Source organism: Manacus vitellinus, unplaced genomic scaffold (assembly GCF_001715985.3).
Source record: "Manacus vitellinus isolate BGI_N305 unplaced genomic scaffold, ASM171598v3 scaffold_21_pilon, whole genome shotgun sequence".
Classification (NCBI taxonomy): Eukaryota; Metazoa; Chordata; class Aves; order Passeriformes; family Pipridae; genus Manacus; species Manacus vitellinus.
The window spans coordinates 3,116,064-3,127,752 of record NW_021939546.1 but is presented as its reverse complement, the minus strand read 5'-3'; the positions used below and the strand labels follow the sequence as shown (position 1 = coordinate 3,127,752).

General features: G+C 37.7%; 1 protein-coding gene across 1 annotated transcript in view; it reads right to left on the bottom strand.

Annotated features, from left to right (window-relative positions):
• The window catches only part of SLC44A5 (solute carrier family 44 member 5), a 70,667-nt gene that overhangs the window by 31,694 nt on the left and 27,284 nt on the right, over window positions 1-11,689 (bottom strand). The window contains exon 2 of the mRNA XM_029959731.1: window positions 1,153-1,201. Within this exon, the coding sequence (XP_029815591.1) occupies window positions 1,153-1,201 (49 nt within the window). The remainder of the gene's footprint in view (window positions 1-1,152; window positions 1,202-11,689) is intronic.

The window sequence follows — 11,689 nt, the reverse complement described above, 5'->3', positions numbered from 1 at the left end:
TGAATCTAAACACAAGTGCACCTCATTGCATGTATGCTTAATAAGCATCAATGTACCTACCACTTTCTTATGGTCTGCTGCACAATGAACTCAACACTTTATACTTAGGGAACTGATCTTTTCTGTATTGTTTCCAACAATACTATCTCACCAAAGCATTATAAAATGCACTGGTGGTATAGTAGTGTTGCACTGTATTCATTTGGTTGCAGTTTTAAGCAGACACTGTGGAATGTACAATTAGAATAGCACATAAATATACCTGGAATTGCAGGTACTGTATTGCTGTCACTATACAGAAACAACTACACAGATGTAACAGCAAGCCACAGTGCAAAACCAATTTTTACTGACTACATCACACAGTAACAGCACAAACAAGAGAAGTTCCCTGGCATACCATCACCAGTTTCAGCACTCCTCATGTATGTGAAAGGCACAGTAACAGACTGCTCAAAAAAACCACTACTGAATTGCAATATTTCAGGCTCTAACTCTGCAGTCCACAGAACCCTAGGTAGTCTCACTCACTTCAGAGATACTCTTCATGCATGCAAAAACTGGTCACTCAAGTAAGGGTTTCAGGGCTGAGTGGCAGCAGTGACAGCACAGTGACACATCACTGACAGTACTTCACTGCTGTCACTCTCAATCACCACTGATTTCCTGCCAGGGATTTACCTGCTGGCCAGCCACAGCAAAAATGTCATGGCACACGACCAGGCCATTCTCTGGAGAGAACTAATTCCCCTGGTGGGGTGACTACGGGAGCAGGAAAACCAGCTGCAAAGTGAAGAATAAAGTGTGACAGGGTCCAGTCCTGTGCTGTTTGGAAACAAGACAGTTTGCATCACATGGCTGTGGCACCCCAAAACATGACAGAAGCTGAAATGGTCCTACTTATATCGGCACACGGTGAGACAGCAGGTACTAGTCAACGCAAGGCACACAGAACTGGCATTCAGACTGAAAGAACTTTAGAGCACACAGTTTAATACTCCCCAATAATCATGCATCCTCAAGGGGCGTAAAGATAGTCTCCCGGATTTAGAAGACGTGCAGAATCAAATTCAGAAGTTTTGTTAACAAAATTTTTTATTCACTGTTCACTGCAAACCAAAAGAATGTAACAGAATGAGCAACAATATTTACCTGCTGTGAATAGGTCCTCTGAACTTCGGGTCAAATTTCCTTGGTTCACCTGCATTTAAAATAAAACAGTATAAAAACATGCCCTTATTTAAAAAAAATTGTTCAGAGAGGGATGTTAACACCAGTCCTTTGAAAAACATCTTCCACATATTCCTATTTAATCAGGGTTTTTATAATAATTTCATTTGGGCAGTATCGGTAATTCACCAATATAATTACCTAGCTTTTGTGTATGAGATCAAAGCTTTAATTCTTCTATCTTAAAAATATTGAGGGCCTTACAATTACCGTATGATAAATTACCTTTATTGTATATCCTATGACTACACCTAAGCACAGGGTTCACAACATATTTGAGACAAGGATTATGTCTCACAGTCACATGCTAAGTGTGTTTGACAGTGAGTGAGTGAACCTACCTCACTGGAGTTACAGGCTAAGTCCTTCTGATTCTTCTCTAGAATCACAGAATGTTAAGGGGTTGGAAGAGAACTTATAGATAATGTAGTCACTGCAGCCAAGGCTGCCTTGGAGCACTACATTCCTCACCAGCAGAAGAACAGTCTGGAGCCATGTCTGTACTTAATGTTATACTTAAGAATCCTGAAGAGTTTTCTTACTTCCCACTGCTTTGGTTACAGGACTTTATAGACACAGAGATGCAGGTTTGCCTTTTTTGGCTTGGGTTTATCAGATGACAAAGCATGGATGGAGACTGCAGAAATGTCATGCTGATTTTCCTCTGCACTACCCTGCATGGGTGGTATAACTGCAGCAGCTTCTGCAAAGCCAGAGATGAGGTACAGTGCTGCAGAGCAGGCAGAAGAGCACGTGTTTCAAGCACCTTCTCTAAATCTCAAGTGGGTGAACCCACCACACATCCCTGTGCAGGACGCAAAACAAGTTTTGAAGTTGGTTATTCATACATCTCTGAGATTGTTGCTTTCTATGAATCTCAGAATGACGAGAAGGTGAAGTCAGGTTCCTCCTAGAAACAGGCAGTAACATCTGGCCAGATCTTACAGATAGAAAGAGTCAAACGTGACACATTTTTTTCATGTGGCTATTCTGGCTAGCACAGTTCCAACTGGTTCACTCTGCACATAAGCAAACTATATTAAGAAACTCCCAAATACTTACTCACCAATCTGTGCTGCCAATGTGGACTGGAATAAAATAAATTACAGTAAAATCTCATTTGGTAAAGAGTAACAAAAATTTATGGTTGAATTTAAATTTTCAAATTTTGAGCTACTGTATGAAAAGAAAGAAGCAGTTCTCCTTTTGGCAGACCAGAATTTGGATTTTTCCTTTTGGAGATAGCTATTCAGTTTTATGGGATTTTTTTTTAAGTTCGGTAATTATAGAGATTTACTGAACCAAACTTCATGCAAGGAAAAATTACTTCTTCATTCAAATGTCAATGCTGCAATACAAATTACTGTTTCAGAGTGCTTTTTCACTGCCTTCTTAAGGATCTCCTCTTCTGAATATACCTGGTATTAAAGGGTGTTGCCAGCCTAAATCTTACCCCACCCATAGAAAAATATCTATTTTCTAAGAGAAGAATTCAGCAACTTCTCAAAGGCAGAATTTACTTATTAACTAAATGCCAGACTTTGTTCTGGGTTTATATCAAAAAAACCTTATCAAAATCCACACAGACCAGTACAATAAATACAGCAGATAATAAAATTCTATTTGCCCTTCATCTGAGGTGTTCAGGTCTACCTTAACAACCTCCTACAACAAATATATTTTAACACAGAAGAGACTGATAAAGCCGAAACTTCAGAGAAGTGATGTATGACAGCAACACCAGGGAGTGGAAGAAGTAATGCTGTGACACAGGTGCCCACCATGGTCCAGGAAGCAAGTGTGCCATATACAATACCTAGTGCTGGGCCAACACCTATATATCAAAAAACCTTTTTGAACAGGAATGTCTACAAAACAAACGTTTCTACAAAATAATTCATCTCTGGAACAAATCAGAGTCTGTAACATCACTCCCGATGGATAGGTTCTGGCCTTAAGGCATACTGGAGTGAGCCTCTGTTTATTGCTCATACAGGACACCCAAGCTGAGCACATAAGAACAGTCACACCAGATCACAAAAAAAACCCCCAAAAATTTCATTGAACCCATATCCTGTATGGGGGGCCATATCTGAGAAGAAACATCACAGTATTTCCCTAAAACTGAGATTACAGAGATTTGCAACTTCACTTTTCTTAACTAAAGGTAGTGACTTTGTATTTAATAGCTGTGAGTGAATTTCTTTCTCATTCATTTCATAAATCTCTATTTAACTTGCATATACTCTAACAATCTGCAATGCCCTATATCACAGAGTACTACAGGTTAATGAACCATTGAAGTACTACCTCCTTTTGTCTGTTTTAAGCTTGCAATCAGTCATCTTATAACTGTATTGTATAACGTGGCACCATGGCATGCTACCAATAATTTCACAATTTATTATATTCCCCTTTACTTGTCCCAGTCTGTTCAAATGTTTCTTGTACATAAGCCATTTCATAGATTTGTTTATGCTTATACTCCCTTTCTGTACCTTTTACAGTGCTACTATAGATCACTTAAAAAAGGAAGGGCCAGAACTGCACAGGACATTCACACAAATTTATACAATCCTATAATGACTCTTTCTATCTGACCTCAGTCCATTTCTAACAATTCATTCTTACAGTCTACTTGCTTCTCAGGGCAAACATTTTCACTGAGTCATCCATTAAGACTCCAAGTTCTCACTCTTGAATGCTAGCAGTTAGCTCAACCCCACGACTGGATGGAGGAACCTATCCTTCAAAGCTATTCAATGTTTTCCTTAAAAATTTGAACAAAGAAGTAGAATGAACACTTTGAAACTAGGCAGGTGACAAGTGTTAAAATACTTCTGGAGTCAGAATCAAGTGGATTTTGATAAACAACAATTCAAAATTATTTTTGTAAACTAACAAGAGTTATAAAAACAAACTCCATTCAGAAATCCATATAGAATAATTGCTTTCAAAACCACTATTGAGAAGAATACTAAAGGATTACAGCATACTACAAACAGAGAATGAGTCAGTCAAGCTATGTCTGCAAAAAAGCACCACTTCTTCAAGAAGTGTGACCATGACTCATGAAGCCGCTGTTCCTTGTGCCTGGGGACACGTGAGGCCTCAGATGAACAACTATTTCTAGCTCATGGACCTAGAATGTCAGAAGATACAAACAAACTGGAGAGAATAGAGGGACTAAGAGGTTTGCTCATGGTGGCGTGGTGCAGTGCAACATGACTCAAACTGCTTTGTCACTGAGCTCTTGGTATAAATCCATTACAGAATATACATTCTAAATTAGAAATACTCTAAAATTCACTGTCAGAAGTAGCAGGTAGCATCCCTGGAACATTAATTACCAAAACATGACACAGTTGATCACAACTGTAATCAGTTTCAAGGAAGAACAAAGAAAAATGCTGTTTGTTTCATCTCATTTTTCTGAATTAGATATCAAATTCCCTACTTAATTACTACTATTCTTTAAAAGTTCAGAAAATTCTTTGGGTTGATGTGGAAATTATTTATGCTACGAGTATCCATACAGCTCCTGGTAAAAGCAAACCACTACCCTTGCTACAAAAAGCCCAAGTGTATTTAGAAAGCAAATTCCAAGCATTAGGAGTTTGGTAGGCATAAGGAAGAAAGAAGTGGTGAGGGATGACAGACACTTTTTTTGCTAAGATTAAAAAACTGAGATTATATTCGTTCTTTGCAGTTGAGGCAGATCTATTTCACAGGCTGCTTTATAATAGGAAACTTCTGTGTGTTGAAGTATGTCATTACAAGAAATAGCTCATTTCATTTACCAATTCTGACTCCAAACAGCATCTGAAGTTAATTGCTGTAGTAATTTGAAAAACCAACTCTAAATTACTTACCTAAAATAAAAATTTACTATATATACATGTAAAATTTACCTTTGATGTGCAATTTAAACGAACTAGCAAATGTCATGCCAGAAAAAGTTAGAATATTGCTAATAATTGAAGAAGTTATAGAAAACCATCTGAGGCTGGGTCTAAGCCTATTAAAGTCAACTGAAATAACACAGTTCAACTACGTGAGATTTTGATCAGGTGCTCTGAATTGTCATAAGAAAGCAAGTAAATTACCATGTTTTCCATAGTAGTTTTCTTCATCTCTATCCATGTTACTGTACCTGGATCACTTGAGCAAACTGTCGGTGTGAGATACAGACTGTGGACTCCTGTGTTGCTAGCACAATTTCCCCAGCAAGCACAGATACACAAAAATACTATTTAAATAGATTTAAAAATAAAGCTGATTGTCACGGATTTCTCCAATCACAACAGAAATTCACAAAGTAGGCAGGCCTTTCTGTGAATAGAAAGTTATCACTCAGTGCTTTTCCCACCTCCCCAAGCCAGTCTGATAGCCAGTCTGAACACAGAGGAATGACTTATCAGTTTGTGTTAACCTACACTATTAACCTAACGTATAAGCAAAAAGGGAAACATTTGTACTTGAATACCATTTGTAAAATAAACGTATGGAAGCCAATACAACCAAAAAAAAAACTGATGATTTGCTGAAAATAAGGTATCACACTGTTGGCTACACTTTTGTACTACCATGACAGTAAATAGTCTTCACGTGCCACAGGTTGCCAAACCTTTCCTCCTCATACACTTGACTAGGTCCCACAAAGTTCAAGTCATGCAAGTCTAAAATGTAAACTGTCTGCTGTACATCAAATTTCCAATCTTGTCAAGTGGAAAATTTGTCTGTAGAAGTAGTAATAATTTACTGCATTATTTTCATAATAAAACATACTTTTTATATTTCTGCACAGCACAAAGGTGCAGAACAGAGGAGTCAGCAGTAAAAAGTCTCAGCACTGTTACTTTAGATACTGTAATGCCTATATAGCGAAATGAAGTACAAGGCATTATAGTCAGCACGTGAATCCAAAAGCCTGAGGCAACCTCTCCTTTCAAGCCACACAGGAACAGAATCTCTGTGTGGTGATTGTGACCAAAATGAAATTTCCATTCTCTGTGGAATATGATTAAAACACCAATTGTGGAGTTCTGTAATGAGAAACATGTACACCTGTATACGCATTCCTACAATAATTTACAAGACAGGGCTGAACTACATCCTGGAACAACAAAAATAAAATTTTTAGGTCAGCCCTGTCACTGCATAGTACACAAGGACATAGAAGAATAATCTCATAGTTCACCAATGATGCCTGTGATAGGTGTGTCACAGCTCATTTTGTTATTACAGAACTTAGCAGCAATGTTCTAAAGTTTACTGAAAGAGCTATTTAGTATAACCTATGTCAGTAAATGAACGTAAAAGTAATATGATGAGATGTAGACTGATCTCCTGCAAAATATTAACCACTGACTGAACACTCATACTTAACTACCGCCCAAGACTTCCTGTCACCCTTACACAAATTAAAAAAAAAAAAAAAGGAAATGCAGAGAAGCCAAGTGACTGATTCTACTGAGCTCCTACTCAAGTTTTCACCTCTGTCAAAGGCTGCTTCAGTAAATCTCAATACAGTACAAGAACAGAAGGCAGTGGACAGACAGAGCTAAACACAGATCTTCACTAACTAATATGCATTTGGTCAGCCATATATTACTCAACTCTAATAAAATGCTAATTCCAGTTTGAGAACTATTAGTTTCTTCAAATTTCTTCCTTGGTGTTTGATCAACAATTACATGTGCCCATGAGGAGAACAGCTGAGACTTTTTAAGACAACAGAGGTTTTATTAGCAAGGCATTGGAGCTGCAGTTGTACGCACTGCTCCCCTCTACTGGAGCACATCTGTAAGCTCAAGTAATTCGAATATTTCTCTAATAAACCTCACAGCAGCAGTGATGTCACCTCTAGGGCACCATACACAAGCTGCTAATTCAATGCTCAAACACACAAGTGGACAAGAAAACAAAGTAGGCTACTAACAAATGCTCAGGGGTCTATTAGAATTGAATGAGGTTCATCCCAGTTATGCGTCTCTAAAAAATCAGATGATTTTGATGCCTCTGCCTGTCTATTCTGTGTAGGATTAGAAAAAAACCCCACAAGTTCTTGCACAACTCATCTACCCCTATCAGAAGCAGAAAGTGCTTGAACACATATAAATGCCTAATCTTTGCAAGATTTACAGTCTTAATTTTGCAAAGAATCCAAATAAATGTTTGAAATGTACTGCTGTTTAGTAGTAGTCAATTTAATTTTACTTAAAAAAAATTTTTGGGCAAACTTAAGCTACGTTGTAAGTCACATGTAACATTCCTTATGCAGACACAGCCTTCCTGATCCTAGTAATATAAAATAATACATTATTACTGTAAGACACAAATGTGTTGAAGCAGTCTATTAAGTCAAATGGTTGGCATTAATATAAAAACAACTCTTCCAACAAGCCTTGTATCTGGTTTACAGGCATATGGAGTTTTTCCCTCTCTGAAAAATTCAGGTGTAACTTGTTTGTTATGCTCACATACACTGCAATTATAATAAAAACACACCTATGATTTCTCTTGTGTAATAAATCATACTAAATGATAGCCACCTTTGAAATATCTTTTATCGTGACAGTATTGTTGGTCCTTCTGTTGCTGGTCCTTCAGCCAGAAAAGCTAGTGAGGGGATGAATACAACTCACATGGAACTGAAGTTTTGAGTCAAAAAACAAACTTTTCTGCCTTTAGGTTGTGGGGTTTTGTTGGGGTTTTTAATTTCCTATTAGCCATTTATGCAGGCAGATATCTTTTTTTTTAAGAACAACTACATGTGTTTAACTCTTAAAAGTTGAGCGTAAAAGTCTCAGTTAATAGATGCCACACGCTGAAATGTGAGTCAGCAATATCACCGCATTAAATAATTGTACTAGAGCTTTAATGTCTTGATCCTATATTAAATCACAGGCTAGATTATGTACATCACATTGAAATGCTCTGTGATCTACATTCTCTAATCACTCCCACACAAGTCTTCCAACTCATTTCTGTGTCCACACATTCCTTTCCTCCTGTAGTTCTCCATCAGCTCTTCATTACATTCTCCCTTTTTTCTGGAAAGGCAAAAGCAAATGCAATGTGTGTTTTGGAATTACATTGTGATCAGTGTTTGACCCTTCTGCTCAGGTTATTTGTCTCTGGTCTGCCACCACTCATAATGTTCAAGGGGCCAAAGAGGGAGGCACTGGTCATGTGGGGCACCCTCCTGAACCAGGCAAAGTGTTGAAACCCAACTGATAAGTGAATCTAGTACTGCCATTGTGCCACTGCTACTGATACTGGCTCATGACTTGCAAAAAATGAAAAGGTTAAGAAGAAAGAGGAGGTGGCAGATGAGACAAACAAGTCATCTTGTGTCCTTTTCTTTACATAACTGCAAGTACACAGATCTTTACATGCAGATGAGTTTCCATCCACATTCAATCTAAGTTTCAAAAGCGACTGTCGCTGCCTTCCAGCAGAGCTGAGGGCACTTATTGCTCACAACCCAAATGCCGCTGCTACCAATCTTACTGAAGGGCAGTAAAGGAAAAGGGGGAAAAACAAAAAACAGTGAGAGGCAAGGGTTTAAGAAGGTTTCAAGAAGATCCAAGTACTACGTAGTTCTGCATCAGTTTTACTCATCATCCTTTGCTTCCCAAGCAGTCCAGGCCATGTGCACCGTGTATGTACACAGTATAAAGAGAACTGTCGGGGAATTCTGAGGTCAGTGACAGTTCAGTGGAGAAGGCTGACCATTTTTCTACTGTGCTAAAAAAAAACAAGCACTAAATCAGATTCTAAGAATGAAAAACTTTAAAATTAGTATCATTGCATTGTCCTAATTAGTCATTTATCCAAAGAAACATGATGTCCACCATGTCATAGCCACAAGACAAAGTGAATGACAACATATCACACACCCAGCTGACTATCGGGTAGTCCAAAAATTGTGCAATTTTTTTTCCTGGTGGTGACTGTAAAATTAACATGTTGTCCATGTTCACTTAATATTAGACAAAACATCAAAATCTGTTTGACCAGCATGACATGATCAAATGTCCAAGGTCCACACCTAACATTCTACTGCTATTAGTGACAGCTCAGGCTCTTAGGCCAACAAATACACACAGAAAGGGGACTGAAAACGTATACAGTTAATGTATTACAACTGAATTACCACTGAACTGAAATTCTGCCATGCGATCAAGAACACTGATAGCTAGTGGAGGTTTTAAATTTCTCTAAACAACAAACAATAGGTTGCCAGCAGTTTGGGTCACAAACACATTCACTAAGGCTTCCATTTCAATGCCCCTATTAGCTGTTCCCCAAAATTCTTCTTCAGAGATGGAATTCTGTCTGTTCTTTTGTCCCTCAGCTTCCTTTTCTTATTCTTGTTCCAGGACTAATGCAAGTTTCATGGCATTTCCAAGAGCTACCAAGATGCCTCTGGAATGGTACAAAGTGTGTGGTAAGAGCACTTCTCTGCAAACTCAACTATTCTGTGAGATGTTTTTTTCAAAGTGAGGTTGGGCCCAGAGGACTGGATGATCAAAGCAAGCTGTTATCATATAGTTATGTTTGATGTAACTGTTTTGTTAAGTATCTCTTTTTCCCAACATTTTTACATATTAATCTAGCTAGAAAGGGTTCTTGGTTTTGAAACACACTCTCATGCTTTAGAAAAGCAGCATCTAAAATAAAGTCTTTGATGATGCTTTAACTAGAAAAAGGAAATGTTTTGAAATAATCAGATGCTTCCTACCCGGGATCAGAGAATGCCAGAAGTTTGTGTTTCTAGGCTGCTTTACTGCAGCTAATCTAGAATTACAGATGCTACCCAACGATTTTTCTCTTAGCACTCTGTAACCCCAAATGCTTTATACCATAGCATTGCAACTTTTTGTTTATTCTTATGCTGCAAAATGCTGCATGCAGATACCATACCGAGACCCTTTCTATAAATCATTAAAATAACACTTTCATAACCTCTAAAGGAGAGTATTATCTTCAGCATCTACCATTAAAAATTAAATCACTGCGCTGTTTCTGTGGGGAAAAAAGTGCAATTATACACATTTTTCAGATACAAAAATGCCAGGTGGAGGAGACAAAAGCTGGATTATTCTGGACTTTGTGTACATCATGTATCTGCCACTATTTTATTCGTACAAATGCATTCAATTACTTTGAAAGCAAGAGAACAGTCATACCCCCAACCTTATGAATAAACCAGTGTCTAATTCACAAACCACGTTGAAACTGCACTAATCAGAGCCTTAACAGCAATGCATAATTTTGAAGATCTGTCCTCCTCTGTATACCAAGCCTTTTCTAATGGCTGCTGATTTAAAATAAGAATGGCCAATGGCTGCCTAATTTTGGTTAGCTACATTTGTCTAACGAGCTACCATTCTCTGTGAAAGGTAGACATCAAAAATCCTAATGAAACTTACTGGTAGAATGTCCAACATAAAATGTACATAGCTATCATGTGTCTCAAGTTGTTTCATAATTTTAAAATTTTTCAGTCACTATTACTTACCCAATTCTCAGAAGGTAAACACATAAGGTTCTATCCTTTCTTTTCCCCGTCCCCCCTTTTTTAACACTTAAAAATGCAGCTTGTGTCTTGAGGACAATATAACAGCTGTCCAAATTTTAAAGGCAATTACCTCAGCGTTTTCTCCCCTTATGGCTCTTCATGTCTCAGGGACTCTGTGCCTGGTGTGCACCACCCTGCTCCTGGTGTAGTACACATGTACAACCCTTCCGCTTCAGCAGCCCTCTGGCAACGTGTCTGCTGAGCACATCCAGCAACTGGTGAGTTCACTTTTACAACCAGGACCCCACTTTCAAGAGGAACTGTATTCCTGGAGGTGAACATCGGAATTTGAAAATAATCTCCTGGTTTTTCAGACAACCACAACAAAACTCCCATCACTATTACTACAAAATTAAATGTGTCTGACACTGAAATCAAAGGAAAGCTGTAAAATAAGATAACCTTCAGCTCTAGAAGAAGTTACAATTTATTGTTAAGTGGAAATTAGACTATTAATATCCTACAATACATTTTTGGGACTAACAAAATTATTCCACTAAATCTTTAGCACAAGGTTCATATTTCACAAAATATTTAACTCTAGTAGACTCTGACCTTTGATAATTACTATAATTTACTGTAAGATGGAAGCTTGGTCCTATATGATTAATTACTTCAAAATGTATACAATCCACAGATTTTCACAACTGTCTGTTAAGAACTAAGATAAAATGGTAATTTTAAGTTGTCTTTTAATTCCTATTAATTTTATACTAACAAGCACCCACTAGAAAACAACTATTATAGCCTACATGAAACCTTCCACTTAAAACCTACATAGCAAAGCCAAAATTTCTTTTAGATCAAATGGAGTACAGGAAGTGGCATTACAAATTATGTTTCCTGTTCTACTGAAGTAGAAGCATTTGA